This window comes from Amphibalanus amphitrite, unplaced genomic scaffold, assembly GCF_019059575.1.
Source record: "Amphibalanus amphitrite isolate SeventyFive unplaced genomic scaffold, NRLGWU_Aamphi_draft 000289F_arrow, whole genome shotgun sequence".
Classification (NCBI taxonomy): Eukaryota; Metazoa; Arthropoda; class Thecostraca; order Balanomorpha; family Balanidae; genus Amphibalanus; species Amphibalanus amphitrite.
In genome coordinates this window covers 247414-266327 of record NW_024881784.1, presented here as the reverse complement: position 1 = coordinate 266327, position 18914 = coordinate 247414, and the positions used below count along the sequence as shown (strand labels likewise).

The window sequence follows — 18914 nt, the reverse complement described above, 5'->3', positions numbered from 1 at the left end:
TTGCCCTGCGTTCGGCATCTGGAAAATAAGGGATAATTATTCGGGATTACCCGGATCATTCGGTGTATGTTATGTGGCTGACGCTGTGCAAAACAGACATGAAAACGAGAGCTATTAGTGAAGCAAAATAAATCTAAAAATGTGGCTAATTGCATCGATGGTCCCTGCAATGCCAGATAATTACCAGTGATTCCGGATAATATTCCCTCATTTTTCAATTTTTCATATGCCGAACGGAGATATGGCAGCAATAAAACAAAAGACAAAAATGACACTACATTTGCGTCGTGATTGTCCACATTATTGCTTATTTTATTTGCTGCACGAGCCTTGCAGAGGAGGAGTAATTTTTGCAAATTATAGACAGGTATTTCAATTTGTGAATCAGCAGTTATCTTCATAATAAGCTTGTTGTTTTACATACAGAGCACGTAAACTGACCAGTTCATACCAATCACAATACCAAAGTATCTTAAAGCCACAGCTTGCCTTGCTGCAGCATAGATGATTTCAGTTTGGATTATCAGTGGAAGATAAACAAAACCATCGTAAATTGGCGAGCACTTATTGCATTGGTAAGAATTTTTGGCCCAGGACATTGTGATTTGTTATTGCTGAATGATATTCACTCATCACTGGCAAATCGTAACCCAAACCTGAGAGGATGTGGTGTGTGAGGGAGGCCTTTGGGCAAACGCCTTCTAGCTGCACCATAATTTGGTGAAAATTTGTTGTTTTTCAAGAATAGAAAGAAAATTGAACTAATTTTATTTCGGAAAATGTGCTCAGGAAACTGCACAAAAACCGCACAGGAGGCCGAAGGGCATATAGGAATAGAAACCCTAGGAGTTCTTGGAAATAAAAGACGTTAAGGGAAGGTATGCATCCTGTAGCATAGCCTGCATAGGAGACCATCTTTTTGGATCTGCCTGTGATACCCAATATTGTTAATCTGCATAAAGCTTCTTGAGATAGCATAGCATCAAGCATGTATCGTAGGACCATGGATCATATTCATGGTTACCTACCCTAGTCAGATGTTATAGTTATTTTTCTTAATATCAAAACTAGATTGATCTATGACAAGTTTTTGCTAAGCAGTTTTCATCTGTGGAAATTTTGAATGGTAAAATGAGTCAATAACCTTAGTTAGGTACCTATATGTCATGTACAAAGTGCATATAGGTATTTAATCAGTAAATAACTGGAAGGACAATTAGTACATACCTATGCAGTATGCTTCAGCTTGACATTCATAATGTCTAAAAAGAATAGAAGCTTACTAGCAGGATGCACTTTCATTTTCAACTGAAGTGGTGAAAAATGAATGCAGTGTATTTTCAGTGGCATTTATCTTTACTGGATATTTTCTGGTTTGGAACCAAAGCTGCACTGATTCTATAGCAATTAAGGGAATATTTAAGTGTAACATGTCCACAGGCATAGTAAGCACCAAAATCTGGTTAGTTACTAGTACCAACTTTGGTTGTTCCTATCAGACTAGGGGCAAATGAACTACACAGAGTAGTTTGTATTACATACCCTCTAGACACTAGCTCATAGCTGGGTATGAATAATAAATATATTTGACTTCGCTGCTTTTGTTCTCTGGTGACAATTCAAATGTGAATGAGCACCACATCTGTCTGCATTAGTCTACACCTCCCTCTGATTGTAGTGTCTGTCTGGTGCATTTCAGAGGGGATGTCTGAGCAGGACCAGCAGCCGCGGGACCGGGCGGCGGCCGAGCTGCCGGCCAAGTCGGCCTGCTCCTCTGGACCGGCGCCGGACCGCAGCACGCTGCTGTTGGAGCGGCTGTTCGGCGTCACGGGCCGGCGGCTGGCGGCGGCCGGCTCCGGGCCGGCGCCGCTGCTGCTGCCCGAGCTGACCGCCTCCGGGGCGCCGCTCTCTCTGGACACGCTGCAGGAGGCGGTCTTTGAGCGGCTCATGGTCACCGACCGGCCGGCAGACGAGGGCGACGCCTGGACCTACCTGGTGAGGTGCAGCGGCCGGGTGGCGGCCGAGACGTCCACCCAGCTGCCCGACGAACAGCGCGCCGCCGTCCGCGAGCTGATCGTGCAGAACGGCTCCACCGTGCTCCAGCAGCCGGATATTTTCGGCATGGAGAACCGGCGCAGCTTCTTCGAGTCGCTGCGCGCGCACCTGGCCATCGACGGCTGGTTCGACGACTTCCTGCGCGCGGTGGTGCTGCGGCTCGTGGAGGAGGAGGCGCCGCTGCGCGACATATTCCAGGAGACGTTCCAGTACATCCAGCGAGTGGTTGGCGAGACCAAGGGCTCGCTGATGAACATGGACCGGTTCGTGTACAGCCTGGCCACGTTCATGTCGACGATGGCGCCGCTGGCCGAGACGCTGGTCTCGCTGAGCGAGGTGCCCGACACGCTGTCGCTGGGCGGTGTGCTCTACTGTCGCGTGCCGCTCGGCTCGCTGCTCTGGCCTTCGGCGCTGAACCCAGTCGGAGAGTTCTTCGACCAGCCGGTGACGCTGACCCAGCAGAGCGTCGACGTGGTCAACAGCAGCATCTGGACGTCGGAGCGGTTCATCGCCGAGACGGTGCACAAGGTATTTGAGAACATCCTGCGCTGCGGCGGCCGGGCGCGGCAGCTGCTGCTGCGCTGGATCGCCGCCTGCCTGCGCGCCAACGCCGGCCGCGCCAAAATCTGGCACACGGACATGGACGGCAGCGGCGGCCACATGGCGCCCGACGGCTTCATGCTCAACCTGGGCTCGGTGCTGCTGCGGCTGTCGCTGCCGTTCGTCCGCGACCTGGACAGCCCCAAGCTGCTGGAGGTGGACCCGACCTACTGCGCCGCGCCGATGCCCACCTCCGAGGAGCAGCAGGCGGCTCGGTGGCAGCACCTGGCTGACCTGGACAAGGAGACGTGCCTGGTGCCGAGGCCAGAGGACGCGCCGCCGCCCGCTCCCGGCAAGTTCAACTTTCGCACCGAGTGCTTCTATCTCTGTCATAAGACGCTCCAGCTGGGACTCAAGGTGCTGCAGGTAATGACTGACGCCGCTGTGTATCTGTATTAGGAATTTTCGGTACTGTGCTAAACATGGTCAATGCTTTATTTTCTTCTAAGCCTCCACTCATTATCAGGTTTTCAGTTATCATTCAATGCGTTCGTTCTTGTCCTTGTGTTCTATTTGCAATCCTTTGCTATTGCTGTCCGAGTGTTACATAGCTTTGCGGCCATGAATCAGTGTTTTGTGTTGATTCCCGTGCTACCTACCTCGTGCAGCTGCGTTTCCGGGCTATTCCGACCGGTCACTGGCCTGCCGCCGTGTACTTCCGTGGTCGCTGAGCGTGCCGCCGCGCTCTGTCCGTGCCGCCAGGACAAGCTGTCGAAGCTGAACGGCGAGCTGGGCCGGATGCAGCGCGTGTACCGGGACGCGCTGACTCAGGCCGCCGGCCAGGACGCCGAGCTGGAGGGCATCAAGGGCCGGTTCGAGGGTCTGATGCAGCGCTACCTGTGCCTGAAGGCGGCGCTGACGGAGCCCAGCCGCACCGAGCACGCCTCGCAGTTCCTGACGGCCACGGCCGTGTGGCTGACGCAGCAGGCCGCCCGGCCCGCAGACGGTAGGTAGTAGGTGCCCGCGGCGCTGACCGGGGCGAGCCGAGCAGCCGTGGGCACCGGGATGGGCGCGGGTACGGCGCGACAGATGCGCAGACGTCCTCTGCCGCAATCTTATGTGATTATCTGTTAGATTGATCGATGATATTGTGATAACTTTGCTTCCATGTGGATATCTGTTGGTTCCAGTGATTTCTTCCAATACGACTTACCTCAATCACCCGTGAACATCTGGTTGCGTTTCATATATCAGCTTCCACGGTTGTGACTCGGTCCGTTTCCGTTCGCAGACGAGCCGCTGCGGAGCCGCCGCGAGCTGACGTTCCCGCTCCCGTCCCCAGTCCACCCGAGCCTCTCCTGCATCCCCGAGATGCTGGCCGACAACCTGACCTCCCACCTGCTGGCCGTGGGCCGCTTCACCCCCGAGCAGTGGAGCGTGGCGCCCGACGCCTGCCGACACATGTTCTCATTTATCCTCGTCTTTATGGGCTCCACGGAGCGGATGCGCAACCCGCACCTGCGCGCCCAGCTGGCCGCCTGTCTGGAGGTGCTGCTGCCCGACTTTGGAGAGGAGCACGGCCACGGCCTATTGTGAGTGGGGAAGGGCGAGTGTGGGGCGAAGGAGGTCGTCTGCGCGGTGTTGAGGTAGATGCCGCTGTAGTGTGTAGGGTTAAATCAATTAAACTGTGTCTGCTAACATAGTTTTCACAGGGGTGATAAATCTGTTCAATGATGTCAAAGACGGCTACAGTCAGCAGTTGTATGAAAGAGAAGCTCAACAACAAGCGCCTCCATTGATTTCTGTCGTACATGCAGTCCCAGCCGGTCACCCCCAGTGACCACCCCACGTCCGGCCGCAGGAGCGCCGGCTACCAGCGACAGCAGCTGTTCCTGTCGCACGAGCTGGCCGACCAGGTAGTGCCCGCCCTGCTGCACGTGTTCGTCAGCATCGAGATGACCGGCCAGAGCGTGCAGTTCGAGGAGAAGTTCAACTACCGGCGGCCCATGTACGTCATCATGAAGTACCTCTGGAGCGTCGACCGGCACCGAAACATGTTCTTGTAAGTACGCTGTATAAGGTATGGCGCGATTTTTTAGGGCAACGCTAGGAGTCAGGAGGCTGGAGGGGGAGCGCAAGCGTGTCAGTTGAGCATTCGCACTCGCTGAATTGTTTTTAGTTCTTACATTTCCTAACTGATTTACACGTACTAGTGCTGGGTTGATCACCGTCGATTACCCTCCGATGCTCCTTGCAGCTCTCTGTCCGAGTCGGCCGAACGGGACATGGACTCGGCGACACCTCCAATCTTCCTGCGCTTCATCAACCTGCTGATGAACGACGCCGTCTTTCTTCTGGACGAGGCGCTCAGCTACATGACGCAGCTCAGGGACCAGGTAAAGACTCGATCTTAAACACAGCTACGCGACAGTATTAGCCGGCAGGTTACCAGCGGGGTCCCTCAATACGATTTTATCCGTGTATTCAGCTCCAGCACCGCCAGTCGGAAGAGTTCAGCGAGCGCCCTGCCAATTCAATGCCTTGAGGGCATTGAACATCCCTCTCCCTTCTTACCAGGTACAACACTGTCAAACAAAGGAGTACACCGCCTTGCCTGGCCTTTGAGCGTGGAACGCCCCCCCCTCTCTCCCCACCAGGTGTAGCACCGTCAGACCGCAGACGGAGGAGTACAGCACCCTGACCCCTCCCCCTTCCAGGTAGAGCACCGTCAGACGGAGTACAGCGCTCTGAGCATACTCCCCCCTCCAGCTCTCCTCTCCCACCAGCTGCAGCATCGTCAGACGGAGTACAGCGCTCTGAGCATACTCCCCCCTCCTCTCCTCTCCCACCAGCTGCAGCATCGTCAGACGGAGTACAGCGCTCTGAGCATACTCCCCCCTCCTCTCCTCTCCCACCAGCTGCAGCATCGTCAGACGGAGTACAGCGATCTGAGCATACTCCCCCCTCCTCTCCTCTCCCACCAGCTGCAGCACCGTCAGACGGAGGAGTACAGCGCCCTGACCACCTCCCCTTCCCACGTCCAGGTCCAGCACCGTCAGACGGAGGAGTACAGCGCCCTGCCGGCCCAGCAGCGACACCAGCAGGAGGCCAACTTCCGGCACATGGGCATGCTGGCGCGCTTCCACAACATCATGGCGCGGGAGACGATCAGCGCGCTGGAGATGCTCACCTCGGGGATCCGCTCCATCTTTCTGCAGCCGGCCATCGTGGACCGCGTGGTGGCCATGCTCAACTACTTCCTGCTGCAGCTGGTCGGACCCAAACGCAGGGAGCTCAAGGTGGGCCCAAACGCGGGGAGCTCGGGGCGCGTCCAGACGTGGGGAGCTCAAGGTGGGCCCAAACGCGGGGAGCTCGGGGTGAGCCGAAACAGAGGGAGCTCATGGTCAGTTACAGTGAGCAGCATTACGATCCAATTGAGCTGGAGCCGTAACTGAAGTTTTTCACTTCACTCAGCTATATAAACCAGTGTTTATCATAGATGAACTGCAATATTTGACTTACTGCCTTTCTACTCTGGTGGACGCTTGCAGATGATAAACTTGTGCGCGTCATGAGCAAAAAGGTGTTAACATATTTAACTCGGTAGGCTGCGGCCTTGACACTTTTCCGGTACCAAAAGACTATCAGGGAGGGGGGATCGTGAAAGCTACCTAACGGTCGAAATGTGCAAGTGACACCCGTCTGCTCCCTCCACTTGCCAGGTACGCGACACCTCTGACGACTACGACTTCAAGCCGGGCGAGTTGGTGACTGGTATCTGCAAGATCTACACCCAGCTGGAGTGTGAGCAGTTCTGCGCGGCGGTGGCGGCCGACGAGCGCTCCTACTCGCCGCAGCTTTTCACAGACGCCATCCAAGTGCTCGGTAAGACGCCGCCGCTACCGCGAGTGGAGAGAGGGATTATTACGAGCGAGCGAGCGCAGCGAGCGAAGTGAGTCTTTTCAATATAACGGAAAAATCTAAGTATGAGCGGCCCGGCCCGGCCTGTAACGCTTTTGAGAGGCTTATATCTCAGCAACCGCTGGACCGATTGGCCTGCGGTCTTTTTTGTTGGGTAGCCCCATCCCTTCTACCCCGTAATTGACTACTTTTGATACATCTCAGTGACCGTCGTGGCACGTGCCACGTGAAAAGTCAAGGGTGTTCAAGCTGTTTTGCAAAAGTAGTGATTTTGAGAGGCTCATATCTCAGCAGCCGCTTGGGCGATTGACTTGCGGTAATTTTTGTAGGGTAGCAGCATCCCTTCTACCCAAAATAGGATACTCTCGATGCATGTGGGTCACCCCCAGTGCACGTGCAAAATACAACAATAAGAGGTGCCAAATTTGTTCCCATTTCAGTAACTCGGTAATTACTGGGGCGACTTCGCTGAAACTTGGCATACAGGTAGGCACCCACCAGGCAATGCATTCCCATGTGTTGCGGTTAGGGTGCTACTGCACGTGCGCACGTGCAGGGGACGTTTCCAGATCTCGAGAACGGCTGGGCCGATTGCGCTCAAATTTGGTACACGGTTGGGGACCAGTTAGTAGGGTGCCGTGCAAAAGTCATTTTGGACCCCGTTTGCACGTGCGCACGTGCAGAATGCCGCTTCCAGATCTCAGGAACGGCTGGGCCGATTGCGTTCAAATTTGGCACACCGCTGGCGACCAGTTAGAAGAGTGCTTTGCGCAAGCCCGTTGGAAGCACCCTCTCGCCCTTCCGCACGTGCAGGGCTCACTATCTCGCTCGCTCGTTCTTCGCCCAAAAGGCGTTTTACTGGTGGTAGTATCGGCCGTGGAATGCTTTATTGTTTTGTACTTCGTATTGTGAATCGGTGCGTCCCACCAGCCCGGATCGGCCAGAACCAGCGGATCCCGGTCGTTGGGTCGGTGGCTGTTTGTCTCTCTGTGCTCAGCTGTACTCTTTAGCCTTTACTGACTCTTTGATTGTGTGTCCCACCAGCGCGGATCGGCCAGGGCCAGCTGATCCCGGCCGTGGAGTCGGTGGCCGCTCAGGTGGCCGGCTCGGGCGCCGCGCTCAAAGCCGAGGAGGACCTGGCCGCGCAGGCGCCCGACCACTTCCTGGACCCCATCATCTCCAGCCTGATGGCGGACCCGGTACGGCTGCCCACGTCCGGCATCATCTGCGACAGGTCCACCATCGCACGGTGAGTTTACGACAGAAGCACTATTGCCTGGTGAGTTTGTGTGACGGGTTCACCATCGCTACAGCTGTCAGGTATTTAACGCCCCATCCCGGTGAGTCTGTAACCGGTCCACTAAAGTCAGTTAAATCTGACAGGTAGACCTTCGCCAGACGATGACCTTCAGAGGCTTTATGTTGCGATAAGGGAATGTCCTGCTGATGGGTTTACTCCTTAGTTATTTTCGTATCGAGACGTTCGTTCGATGCCATCTCGCAAAGCACCTACGCTTTATCACCGTGCTTTGAAATGTGTTGGTCGTATACCACGGCAGTACGACTGACCCGCCCCTCTCCGTCCGCCGCCACAGGCACCTTCTGTCGGACCAGTCGGACCCGTTCAACCGGAAGCCGCTTACCATGGAGCAGGTGGAGCCGGCCGCCGAGCTCAAGGCGGAGATCGAGGAGTGGCGCCGACAGAAGCTGGCCGAGCGCTCCGCCGGCGACCGGTGACCTGTGACCCGTGACTGGTGAGCTGTGACCGGTGATCGGTGCGTGGACCAGATGCGTTCCGTGCCGCCGGCCGCTCACAGTGACCGCAGAAACATTCCAGCCTACGTGGCCTGGAAACCGAAGAGGGTCTACTAGAAAATGTATATACGGCGTGCGAGCGTAACATTCAGATTATCAGCCGGGGTGCGTGGTTTCCCGGGTTATGAGGCCAGATATTGCCATCCACCAGCTGTATGTGTGCCGCCCGCCGCGTCTCTGAGCTGCTAGAGTACTTGTCGGAGGCCGCTGGTCGGTCCGTGTGGCAGCGCTCTGTGCGTATGGCAGCCCTGGAGCCGGTGTTTGCGTGTGGATCGGTTTCGCTATGTGACGGCGGGCTCAGATTGCTGGTGCAGTCAGTTGCAGTTATGTTTTATGTTGTTTATTACCTGGAGTGCACATCACGTATGAAAATTGATTATCTATGAGACAATACACAACAATTGGTGAACAAGGCATGAAAATGGAATAATGGCAACAAAGGTCGATTTTACTTACATCGACATTACCCGCAAAAACACCGTGGGGATAGACCATGCGCCGACCAGACCTCGCCGTGAGACCCACCCGGTGGCGGACGTGGTTTCTCTCCCCACGCCGCCGTTCTTTGTACTGCCACGGTATCACGATTCACGAATCACAGCCGCGTTCCCCTCATCCCCTGCGCCGCGGGCCGGAGCACGCCCTGTGCCGCCCGGTCCGACAGCGTGCCGGTCCGTCAATCCTCGTCAGAGTCGGGCGCCAGCACCCGCTCGTGGCCGGGCACCCGTAGCGGGTCCATGGTCAGGTTGAAGCACCGCTGGAAGGTGAACTTGGCCCGCTTGGCCGGCGGCGTGCCGGGAATGGCGTCATCGCCGTCCGCCGCGGCAGAGGGCGGGGACGGCGGCGGACCGTCGCCAGCGCCCGGCTCCAGGTCCAGAGGTGTGCTGGTGCACGCTGCCAGACAGACGGCGGAGGCGTCACACACAGCAAACAGCCATCATCGTGGGTGGACAGTGAGGTCAGAACACCCGGGCGTAAACGGCACGCGGTTTATGCAGTCAACTGGACGTTGATACGGCAGAATGAGGTAGCGATGCAGTGCAGAATCAAATATAAAAACAGCTTTAGATGGAAAGAGTTCCAATTACCGTAAAACGGGGCGACTTTGGACAGTTTTGAGACTTATCGGTGAATATCTTGAAAGCTACTGTAGATAGGAATGTGAAACATGGACTATTTTGTGGGCTGAGTCTGGCCTTATCCATCCATGGTGTCAACAAAAAATTAGGTATGGCCATTTCCCTATTTTAAAAAAAAAATGTCTGGTGTTCAAAGTCACCATGCAATGGGGTGAATTTGAACAGTCTGTGTTTTTCATCATTTATCTCAGTAGGTGTGCAATTTCTCGTGCCGGTTGGGGTGGCTTTGAACACCCTGATGCTTTTTAAAAAAGAGGCCAAAAACAATTTATGCCTGCAAAAGTCCTTCTGGGGGTAGTAGTCAAAACAAGGCGAGCTCGTCAAGCAAAAAAACACAACTTCTTGTAGCAGCCTCTGCTGATGAATCAAACACCATATTCACAGAAATTAGCACACAGACAGTGAGTAAAAAGAAGCATCTTTCATGGCAAACACCTTACTTACTCACCTTAACACTTGCATAGGCACTGTGGAGCAACACTCACAGGATATGAAATCACTTGATTCAACTCAACTCAACTCAAGTGTGATGCATGCACTCGACTAGGTCTGCATGCATGAAATACACCTGAGAACACCTGAGAACACCTGAGTACAGAGTATCCTTGGACACAGTTAACACTTGACACCCGACTTAACACCTTAATACTAACACTTAACACTAGGTACACCTGCTAGCGTCAGAACACGTCAGTCATGAGTTTACCCCAGCATCAGTTTGTATGGTGACGGTGAGAGCTCCTCACTCTTGAAGTGGAGCCTGCCCTTCCTGTCCATGTCAGGCTGGCTTAGCTTGCACAATGCACACCAGCTGGTCGATCTCTGTTACACCCCTATCTTGTAGCGCAAAATGTATGCAGTGTATTTTGGTGGGGTTACTTTGATCAACAAGTCTTTTGAACAACAAGTCAGGCATGCATGTCACCGGGGCTACATTGAACACGTTCAAAGTCACCCCAGCAAAGTTCCAAAAATGTCATGCTTTTACAAATCCCTTCACAGCATTGGCCATGCTCAAGCAAGCTAAAAAATTATGATTAGGCAATATAGGACAACCATCGAGGATGGCAAAAATATGTCATTCCGTTCCATGACCATAATGACTAGTCCATGCCATATGGAAGTTTACGGGTATATCTCAAAAAGCTAAAAACATTGATTTAGTTTTTGATTTTTTACTCCTATGTACTAAGGTACATATCTTCCAATATGTCATGTACATTTTCAAAAATGTGCATTCTTATCTGTAAAAAAACATGGCTGCATTTATAATTCACATTTTTAAGATATTTGTGATTCCCTCTAAGAAGTGAACGGCGTTCAAAGTCACCCGGAAGTTCAAAGCCACCCCAGTTTACGGTACACTCATTTACGGCACCTAACCTGCAAGTCGAGAATCTAAAATGCCGAGAAGAGGAAGGGCCGAACATTTCACTCCCTGTCGGAGAGTGAGCACTCGCCACTGGGGAGTCTCACCTGGTTGTCCGGGGTTGAGGCGCGGGGTCGGTGTGTCCGAGACGCGCCCGTTACACCGGCTGTTGGGCCGCACTATGCCGCTCAGAGTCCCGTTGTGGGACGTCGCGGCCGCCGACACGTGATCCTGGGAGACGGACAGGCCGACCTTCACAAGACCATCACGGCGTCATCACCATCGTCACGAGTTACCACCGTCACCAGTCACTACCAAATACCAACTCATCACAACGTCACAACGTGGCCGAAGGAGAATAATGCATTGAATGGTCAATGCGATGTCTTGAAATTTTGCTCACTTGCCACCATCACAACTCCGGGTACATGTCTGATAATAACATTTAACTCGATATTTTGAAAGCAATTTAATTTCGAACCCTATCTTATCCGCAAGTGATGCTGAGCTGTAACATAAGACACCGTATTTATTCGGCAATCGGAACACGCTCTAGCCGTTGGACTCACCCCGTTCCCCGTGTGGGCTGTGACGCCGGCGGCCGGCGCCGGCTGCGAGCCCGCCTGCGACTCGGTCCGCTCGGCCAGAGTGGCCAGTACAAAGTGCGCCTCTAGGGTGGACGGCGCCGAGCAGCAGAACACGATGGGCCTGACGGAGCGACGGGACGGTCAGAAAGAGAGGGGTGTCAGTAGGGGTAGGTAGGTTAGTAGGTAGTAGTAGTAGAGTAGGGGTAGGGGTAGGTTAGTGGGAAAAGGTCGGCCCGGACGGGACGGTCAGTGGGGGATGGGTCTGAACTCTGACGGGACGGTCCTAACAGTTTCCCTCCAACTCTCCGGTTACTACGAGATTTGTTAGATTATGTTACTGTACATAATGTTAGTGCGCTTATTTTCCAGTCATGAGACTGTAGCTATCCATTATAAGTATTTTAAGTATAAGTATACCAGCTGTAGTGTTTCGCATTCTATAAACGCGAACTCGTGTCTCGTACTCACTTTCCCTCCCTCTCTCCCTCTGCATCCGCCCCCTCCCTCCCTTTCTTCTTCTTTCCGCCCGATCCCCCGCATCACCCCTCCCTCCCCTTCTCACCGTCCGGGTCCGTCGAAGTTGACTGTGAGGGGCGCCGCCAGTGGCTCACTGAAGAGCAGCACAGCGCGCAGCTCGCGCAGGCAGAAGGTGACCTCGCACTCTGCGCCGATCGAGTAGCCGTCGAACTCGGCTGGGTTCAGAGCTAGGGCTGTGCGGATCGCCTTCCCCGGGTCTGACGGACGGACACACGAGGTCAGAATCCGTGTCGGTTTGGGAGGGGTGACCGCTGTGGATGGATGTGGGGCACATCAACGGAAGAGTACGGTCGTTTGCTGCAGTCAACAGCTTCAAGTCCCGAGTGCCATTACAGCTCCAACCACGGAAACTAAGTCATTATTAAACCTATCGTATCGTGGTTACAACAGAGACAGCGCTTCCAATGCTCAATCCAATGTAACCCAGCCCCCAACACTATGCGGCTCGAGGTCCGCCTCTGATGCGCCGTGTCTATCGTTATGGAGTGTATAGTACCTGTACCCCACTCGCGGTGACCGGCGCAGCGGTCGTACCCGGTTCGTCGTCGGTGTAGTTGCGGAGGCCGAGCTGCCGGTGGGAGACGGCTAGCGTCACCTCCTCCTGGCCGGTGAGGAAGTTGGCCGCCGCGTCCACCAGCAGGCGCGGCGCCGCCGTCAGACGGTTGGACGCCTCGCTCGGCGAGTACACCGCCTGCGGAGACGGACGGGACCGTCGGACCAGCAAACGGCTCAGCGGGATGGTGGACTCGGCGCCATCAGAGCAACGGTAAAACTCGCCGACAGATGCCAGACACCGCGGAAACAGACTGATAGCACTGTGTTAGCATGGCGCTACGACGCCTAAATATTGTTAGTGCGCGTATTTTCCAGTCACAGATGACTGTAGCAATCCATCCAATCCAGTATTTTACATGCCTGCAGTGTTTCACATTCTATGAAGGCGATGTGATAGGTTTTCTTTATTTTGTGTTTGCATTCCAGCTGCACGACCATACGGGAGTTGCTCTCTTCCAGGGCTATTCTGCAACGCTCCACTGACTTGTCCAGCGATGCCAGAGACCGAAAAACCGACAAACATGCCTGGAAACAGTGGCGAATATTGCCGTCAGGCCCAACACCGAAAAACAAGCCTAGAAATAACAAACACCAGTGTTTCACATTTCATTTATCCTAGGATGTCCACTACATTCAAAAACAAGACCATTCAATAGGTAACTGTAGATCATTCTGACATATGTACCTCATAGAAATGTTTTCAAATGCCATGGACTGGCGCATCTATCCAGACTGACCAACTGGGTTCATAATAGGTGATAGTTAGGACACCCGACCTTCCTGGAGGATATCTTACCTTGAGGGCCACTTTGCACTTGACGGGCTCCTGGCCGCCGGCACCAGCGCCGCACTGGTACTGCGCGAAGAAGGTCGGCTGGAATTCGACCGACGCGTACGCCGATCGTGACGAGTTGACGGTGCGCAGCGAGACGGCCGTCCTCTCCGGGTCCACGTACAGCTCGTCACCGATCCTGGCCAGCGCGTGCACGGCGCGGCCAAACACTGCCGGACGGCGGCGGAACCGGCAGAGGCGCCGGGCCGTCAGCCAAGTGCTATTAGAGCAGGACTACCTACATCCAAGATGATGTTCTAAGCAAAACTATCATGAGCACTGGACATCACAATAATAACATGCCTCTGAGAGACATCACATAGTTCACAAAGTTTAGCAATGAAAGATACCCAAGGGGCAACAAAATGCTTTCAGGCGCTGAACAGAAATGAGTGAAAAATATTAACACTACAAAGAACACTTTGGCTTAAACAGGGGAAAGAAGAAGAATAAATAATAAACATAGCAATAGCATGCTATGTGTTTCTAAATAGTAACATTTAACTCACCTTTGATATTTGATCCCGGTATAATACACTGCATTGTCAATGCTCTCTGCAGACAAACTGATGGCAGAAGTGATAACAATGAAGGAGAAATTACACTAAAAAGATGGAAAAGTCTGAAAGGTCATTAGCAAATATAACTTACCTACTTACAGGTAAACCTAAGGTGAAGCTTGGTATTTGTATGCAAAAAATGTTTAACTTGAGGTAACATGCCAATTACAACTTATCTTTGACATTTTCTGAGCCAGTATGACATGCCAATTACAACTTATCTTTGACATTTACAGCACAAAGGGGAAACAAGAGCACATGTAAAAAATACATCTTCCTTTAAGTGTGTGAAAAGTTCCTTATTCAGTATTTTCACTGGACATACAATGTAAAAAAGTCATACCATTATTACAAAATATAAAGCCAATGAACAAATAGTATAGTAGATAAATAAATTGACTGAGTTGGCTGAGTTGAGGGCATAAGGCAGACCGTCCTCTGGTTAGGTACATCTGTTTGAATACTGAATACAATGCCTTTATAGAATATGGGCTGCGGGCCAACTGCAGTTTCAGTGCCAAATGTGTGCATTGAAATCCAGTATGAAAAGAGTATGGCCATGACCCAGTAAAAATGGTCAAAAATGGCCAGGTAGGATTAAGGCCAGTTAGATTTGGTTAGGTCAGGTGGTATAAGTAAGCCTGGCATCCCAGGAAGATGCCAGATGTTGTAGGTGTAGGTTTGTAGGTTTGTAGGGTAGGTTATAGGTTTGTAGGGTAGGTTGTAGGTTTGTAGGTTGTAGGTTGTAGGTTTGTAGGTTGTAGGTATGGTTAGGTCAGGTCAGGTTTGTTTTGGTCTATATATCTCCATCGTCCCAATCTGGCATCTTCCTGGGACGCCAGGCTTACTAATACCGGTCAGGTGAGGGAGGTTATATTGTTTTTGGGAGCATGCTCTTTTTGTACTGATTACAACATATGTGCGCCAAATGGATGTTAAAGCACTATCAGCTAATTATTCAGCAGCTGGTTCTAGTTGACTGCAAATCACACACCATCTAAAACAAATCTAGGTGATATCAGGTCGATATCAAAGTCACATCTAAATCAGGGAGCGGTAAGTGCTCAGCAATTATTTGCAGAATATGCTTCTCATCAGATGGCAGCCACTTTTATATTGAGCAAATATGGGTTAGGTATTGTTGTGAATTTAGTTGTGACTCCCTATTAGATCTGCGTCGTTTTGTTGTGTTGCATTTAATTGATGTCACGGACGTGCGAATTGGAGTTGAGTGTTTTTGCCGCGCTGGGAGGTGTGGTCGTGGTGAGCCACGTGATCTTTGTCAAGGCTGGTATTTTGCGCCTTATTGTTGTTGTCGGCTAGTTTCGAGTGATTCTGAAGTCTGAAGTTCTTGATCGGACGTTTTTGTTCTTTTTTGGCTGAAATCGATGCTTGAAGTATTCTCTTTTCAACATGGGTTTCAATACAGAGTGTGATTTAATTCGTTATATTTGGTGCCGAAACGCTCGGGAACGGGATCTTTGATTTTCGTTTTGTGATCTCGCGTCAAGATGAGCACTGAGAAGCTTCGAAAGAGAGCGGCAGCGCGAGGATGGATGAGTCGCTGTCGCCGTAAGTTGGAGGAGTTGCTCGAGTGCCAAGACATTGATGTAAGCGCCCTTCAGACAGCTAAAGGTGATTGTGAGAAAAGACTGGCACTGTTGGATGAAGCACAGTCAGAAGCCGAGCTCAGTTTCCCCTCAGAGGCAGAGATGCTAGATGATATTGAGAGTGCTGCCGAGTTCCGAGAGGGGATAACTGATATGCTGAACAGAGCTGATGCTGTACCAAGGCTATATAAACCCGAGTGCCACCACGACCACACCTCCCAGCGCGGCAAAAACACTCAACTCGAAAACAGGGCTCTCTCTATCGTCTGGATAAAAATAGGCCCCGCCCATCCCAATCAGCTGCTGCATGACGAGTTGATGACGACAACCACTACTTACCAGCAACCAATCTAGGGATAGCGTACGTGACAGTAATGGTGCAGCGGTTGCAAAATATTACATTGACATTGTTATTCAAACGGTTTTTGCTTTTAGGGCCACAATTGTTGTGTTTGATTGCATTGCATGTCATTAGATGAGGTGTTGATGAAGGCAGGTATTTTTTAAATATTTTTTGACAATTTTTTAATTTTTGCCCTTGTGCTACTTAAACTGAATCCGGGACCACCTGAAGTCTAAACCTTATTTTATATAACATGTCAATGCTGTCTTGAAATGTGAAATTTAGACAATGGTAATAGGAATAATGAATAGCAATTTCACCAACAACTTGTTAATCTCTAGGAAGTGCAATTAAAATTAAAATCACTGTCTGCCACACTGCTCCGATCCTGGTCATGCCAATGCAACCAACGTTCATGGGTGGTGTTTCACGGCAGAGCACTGCAGTGCGCTGCGTGTGTCAGAGCATTGGGTTTCCATGGCAGTGTCAACAAACTTCACTGTGACGCTAAGCTATGACAGCATCCCAGAACGCTAGCACGCTGCGGTACCAGCACCAGCAGCATGCTAGCAGTATTTGAACTCAAACCTCTGTTCTTGGTACGGTTTTTCAGAACCTCTCACTCTGTTCCAAACGTGATTCATCATAAACTAAGGTATCACATGCAATGTCATTTGAGTGATGCTATGGTATGCCGTAGCTACCAGTGCACACAGTGTCTGGATGGTGAAACAGGGCCATTATTAATCACATTTGTTTTGCTTTGTTTCAGCAGAAACCTGTCTGCACATGGGAGGAGCGCAGCAAAAGCCCATCAAGTTCATGCATGGCAGTGGATCTCAACAAGAGAAAACCAGAAAGAACATGGATGCTTGTAGATGGCAGTTGTACACTGCTGTTATCACCTGATGTGCGTGGCTGGCATTGCTCCTGGCAAGAACCACCTGCAAGTGATGAGATGCCACAGAGATGGTGCCTCAGTCGTTGAGTGTGCTGCAGTGTGAGAGGCGCCCTGATCTCTACTTTGTGATGGGTTTCCATTGGAGGTTCAACTGAGAAGTGAGAACTGACTGTGACCATGCTCAAGCATGCCAGTGGAGCTTTACATGCTTAGGGCAGCTTTTGAACAGATGCTGACCATGGCATGCCCCATCCAGTTATCACGTGCACAGAATGGTGGGGGAGGGCAACTCTGGGCTCTTGAGTCAGCCCTACTGCACAGGGGGTACAGATGGCCGCTTACGTTTGGTGTGTCCTGCACTGCATTATCAATCCCAGTCTGCTGCCACAGGCAATGGGTCGGGCTGCACTATATTAAAGGCAGACTATCTTGCAAAGGAGGCTGGCATCCTCTCCCATAATGACACACCAATTGGCAATCATCGCTGCGATGATCACGAGGATGTCCGCTTATCTAACATGGTGAGGTGGAGAGCCAGCTCAAGCTGGCCTGAGGGATGGTTTTACTTCATCTGAGGCCCCCTTTCCCCGCCTGCCAGGCCCGGTCAAACGACCGCTTCACAGTGAACGACTTGCAGTGGATGCCGTCCCACAGCGCAACGAGCGCGCCGACCAGAGGCGGCGGCCAAGAGGCGGCCGCGCTCCCCCAGTCGACGGTCCCGGTGGACGTCGGCAACGCCCACCGCGCGACCATCAGATCGGCTCGCGACCGCGCCGTCGCCGACTGACCGCATGACTGGTATCTGTTCTTGATGTGGGACCGACTGCCACCGCCGGTCGCGGAAGGGCATCGCTCATCGGCCATCGACGTCCACCAGCTCGTCCACGACTCGAAGGCGGCTCTGCTGCTCCTGGCTGGAGGCGCTGCGGCCCAGGCCTCGACACTGGGCGCCAGGCTGTGGGCCCAGCTCCGGCGCATGACGGCCGACGGCAGCACGGTCACGCTGCAATGGGTCCCGGCCCACTGTGGGCTCGCCGGTAATGAAAGAGCGGACGCCCTGGCCAAGGAGGCGGCCGCTCTCCCCCAGCAGTCAACGCCGGTGGATGTCCGCACTCTTACGCGGGCTGTCGCGCGGCACTCCAAGAGGAAGTGGCAGGCGGACTGGCCGGCCGGTTGGTACCGCACCGTCATGGGGGACCGCGCCCCCGCCCCGGTCCGGACCGCCACCAGGGAGGAGGCCGTCGACATCCACCAGCTCCGGTCTGGCCACTGGGCCCGATCGGAGCAGTACCTCCACCGGATTGGTCGAAGACCTACACCTGAGTGCGCTCAATGCGACGACAAGTAATGCCCTGCGGGCCGCTGCCTAGTCTGCTCTGAAGCAGCGGACACCCCGGCGCACGTGTTGCTGGAATGCCCGTGCCTGTACGGCCCCCGGCTCCGTGCGCTGGGCAACATCATCGGCGCGGCCTACGATGTCCGGCGCGACGACGTGGTGGCGGCCTTGGCCGCCGGATACATGGCCCACAAGAGCGGGTCGGCTACGCTACCGCCCCGGCGGTAGCCGGGGGGTCAAACAACAACAACAACAACGTCCACCAGCTTCGCGTGGGTCACTGTTCGGGCTGCCACCAATACACCGAATCGGATGGAACCCTGTCGGCGAATGCCGGCGGTGCCCCGACATCGACTGCGCGGCGGCCAGTGCATCGCGTGCCGGGAGGAGGCTGGCACCCCCGATCGGCCATTGGTCACAAACCGTGTCCCAGCTCATGACTGCATCCAGCGCAGCTCTGTGAGATGTTCTGCTGCAGTCTGCCGCGTGTGTTGAAAGAAGAATGAACATGAGAAAACCTCAAAACTTTATGCCTATTAGTATTTGACCAGTATTGGAATAAGTTTGGATTTTGAGAATTTGTGTCTCTATGCTTGTGCCTGTGTGGAAAGGCATGCTTTACGGTGTACCATCTCAATTTGTGCGGCTGCTGACAGGCCACCTGGGTGCCAACGTATGTGCGAATCCGCGAATACGTTGTGTTTCGTCAGTCGGTATCGTTCTGAAAATATTGACTGCAATAGGCTATATAGCGTATGACGGTTCAGCCCAGCAGTAATAACTGACCATTGATTGGGCGAATTTTGTGTGGTGG

General features: G+C 52.9%; 2 protein-coding genes across 11 annotated transcripts in view; one reads left to right on the top strand and one right to left on the bottom strand.

Annotated features, from left to right (window-relative positions):
• The first annotated feature begins 276 nt into the window (after positions 1 to 276).
• On the top strand, positions 277 to 8753 carry LOC122387549 (ubiquitin conjugation factor E4 A-like). 3 transcript variants are annotated; one of them, XM_043377852.1, is made up of 10 exons: positions 277 to 575; positions 1700 to 3021; positions 3358 to 3601; positions 3887 to 4187; positions 4457 to 4657; positions 4853 to 4991; positions 5640 to 5894; positions 6318 to 6480; positions 7561 to 7765; positions 8112 to 8753. In XM_043377852.1, the coding sequence occupies exons 2-10, from the start codon at positions 1705 to 1707 to the stop codon at positions 8251 to 8253; spliced, it is 2967 nt and encodes a 988-aa protein (XP_043233787.1). In that variant the 5' UTR covers positions 277 to 575; positions 1700 to 1704; the 3' UTR covers positions 8254 to 8753. The 3 variants fall into 3 exon arrangements, 2 of the variants coding, with proteins under 2 accessions (XP_043233787.1, XP_043233788.1); XM_043377853.1 differs by having other exon boundaries at positions 288 to 367; XR_006257619.1 differs by having other exon boundaries at positions 303 to 575; positions 5640 to 5946.
• Positions 8656 to 18914, bottom strand: part of LOC122387551 (cell cycle checkpoint control protein RAD9A-like) — a 33675-nt gene continuing 23416 nt past the window's right edge. For 3 of the 8 annotated variants that reach the window (XM_043377858.1, XM_043377859.1, XM_043377860.1), the window contains 8 exons: positions 13860 to 13916; positions 13315 to 13520; positions 12879 to 13043; positions 12498 to 12654; positions 11989 to 12160; positions 11409 to 11547; positions 10947 to 11070; positions 8656 to 9225 (listed from right to left, as the gene is read on the bottom strand). In XM_043377858.1, coding sequence (XP_043233793.1) covers positions 9008 to 9225; positions 10947 to 11070; positions 11409 to 11547; positions 11989 to 12160; positions 12498 to 12654; positions 12879 to 13043; positions 13315 to 13520; positions 13860 to 13916 — 1238 coding nt within the window. In that variant the 3' untranslated portion in view covers positions 8656 to 9007. Of the gene's footprint in view, positions 9226 to 10946; positions 11071 to 11408; positions 11548 to 11988; positions 12161 to 12497; positions 12655 to 12878; positions 13044 to 13314; positions 13571 to 13859; positions 14226 to 15698; positions 15735 to 18914 lie in introns of those variants that run through there. The other 5 variants (XM_043377862.1, XM_043377856.1, XM_043377857.1 and 2 more) reach the window with 4 other exon arrangements.

What these genes read in the sequence shown, in the direction of transcription:
- LOC122387549 (XM_043377852.1), top strand. Translation starts at nt 1,705, where the DNA reads ATGTCTGAGCAGGACCAGCAGCCGCGGGACCGGGCGGCGGCCGAGCTG. An exon ending in TGGGACTCAAGGTGCTGCAG is followed by an intron (nt 3,022 to 3,357) that starts GTAATGACTGAC and finishes CCGTGCCGCCAG; the next exon opens with GACAAGCTGTCGAAGCTGAA. An exon ending in GGCCGCCCGGCCCGCAGACG is followed by an intron (nt 3,602 to 3,886) that starts GTAGGTAGTAGG and finishes TTCCGTTCGCAG; the next exon opens with ACGAGCCGCTGCGGAGCCGC.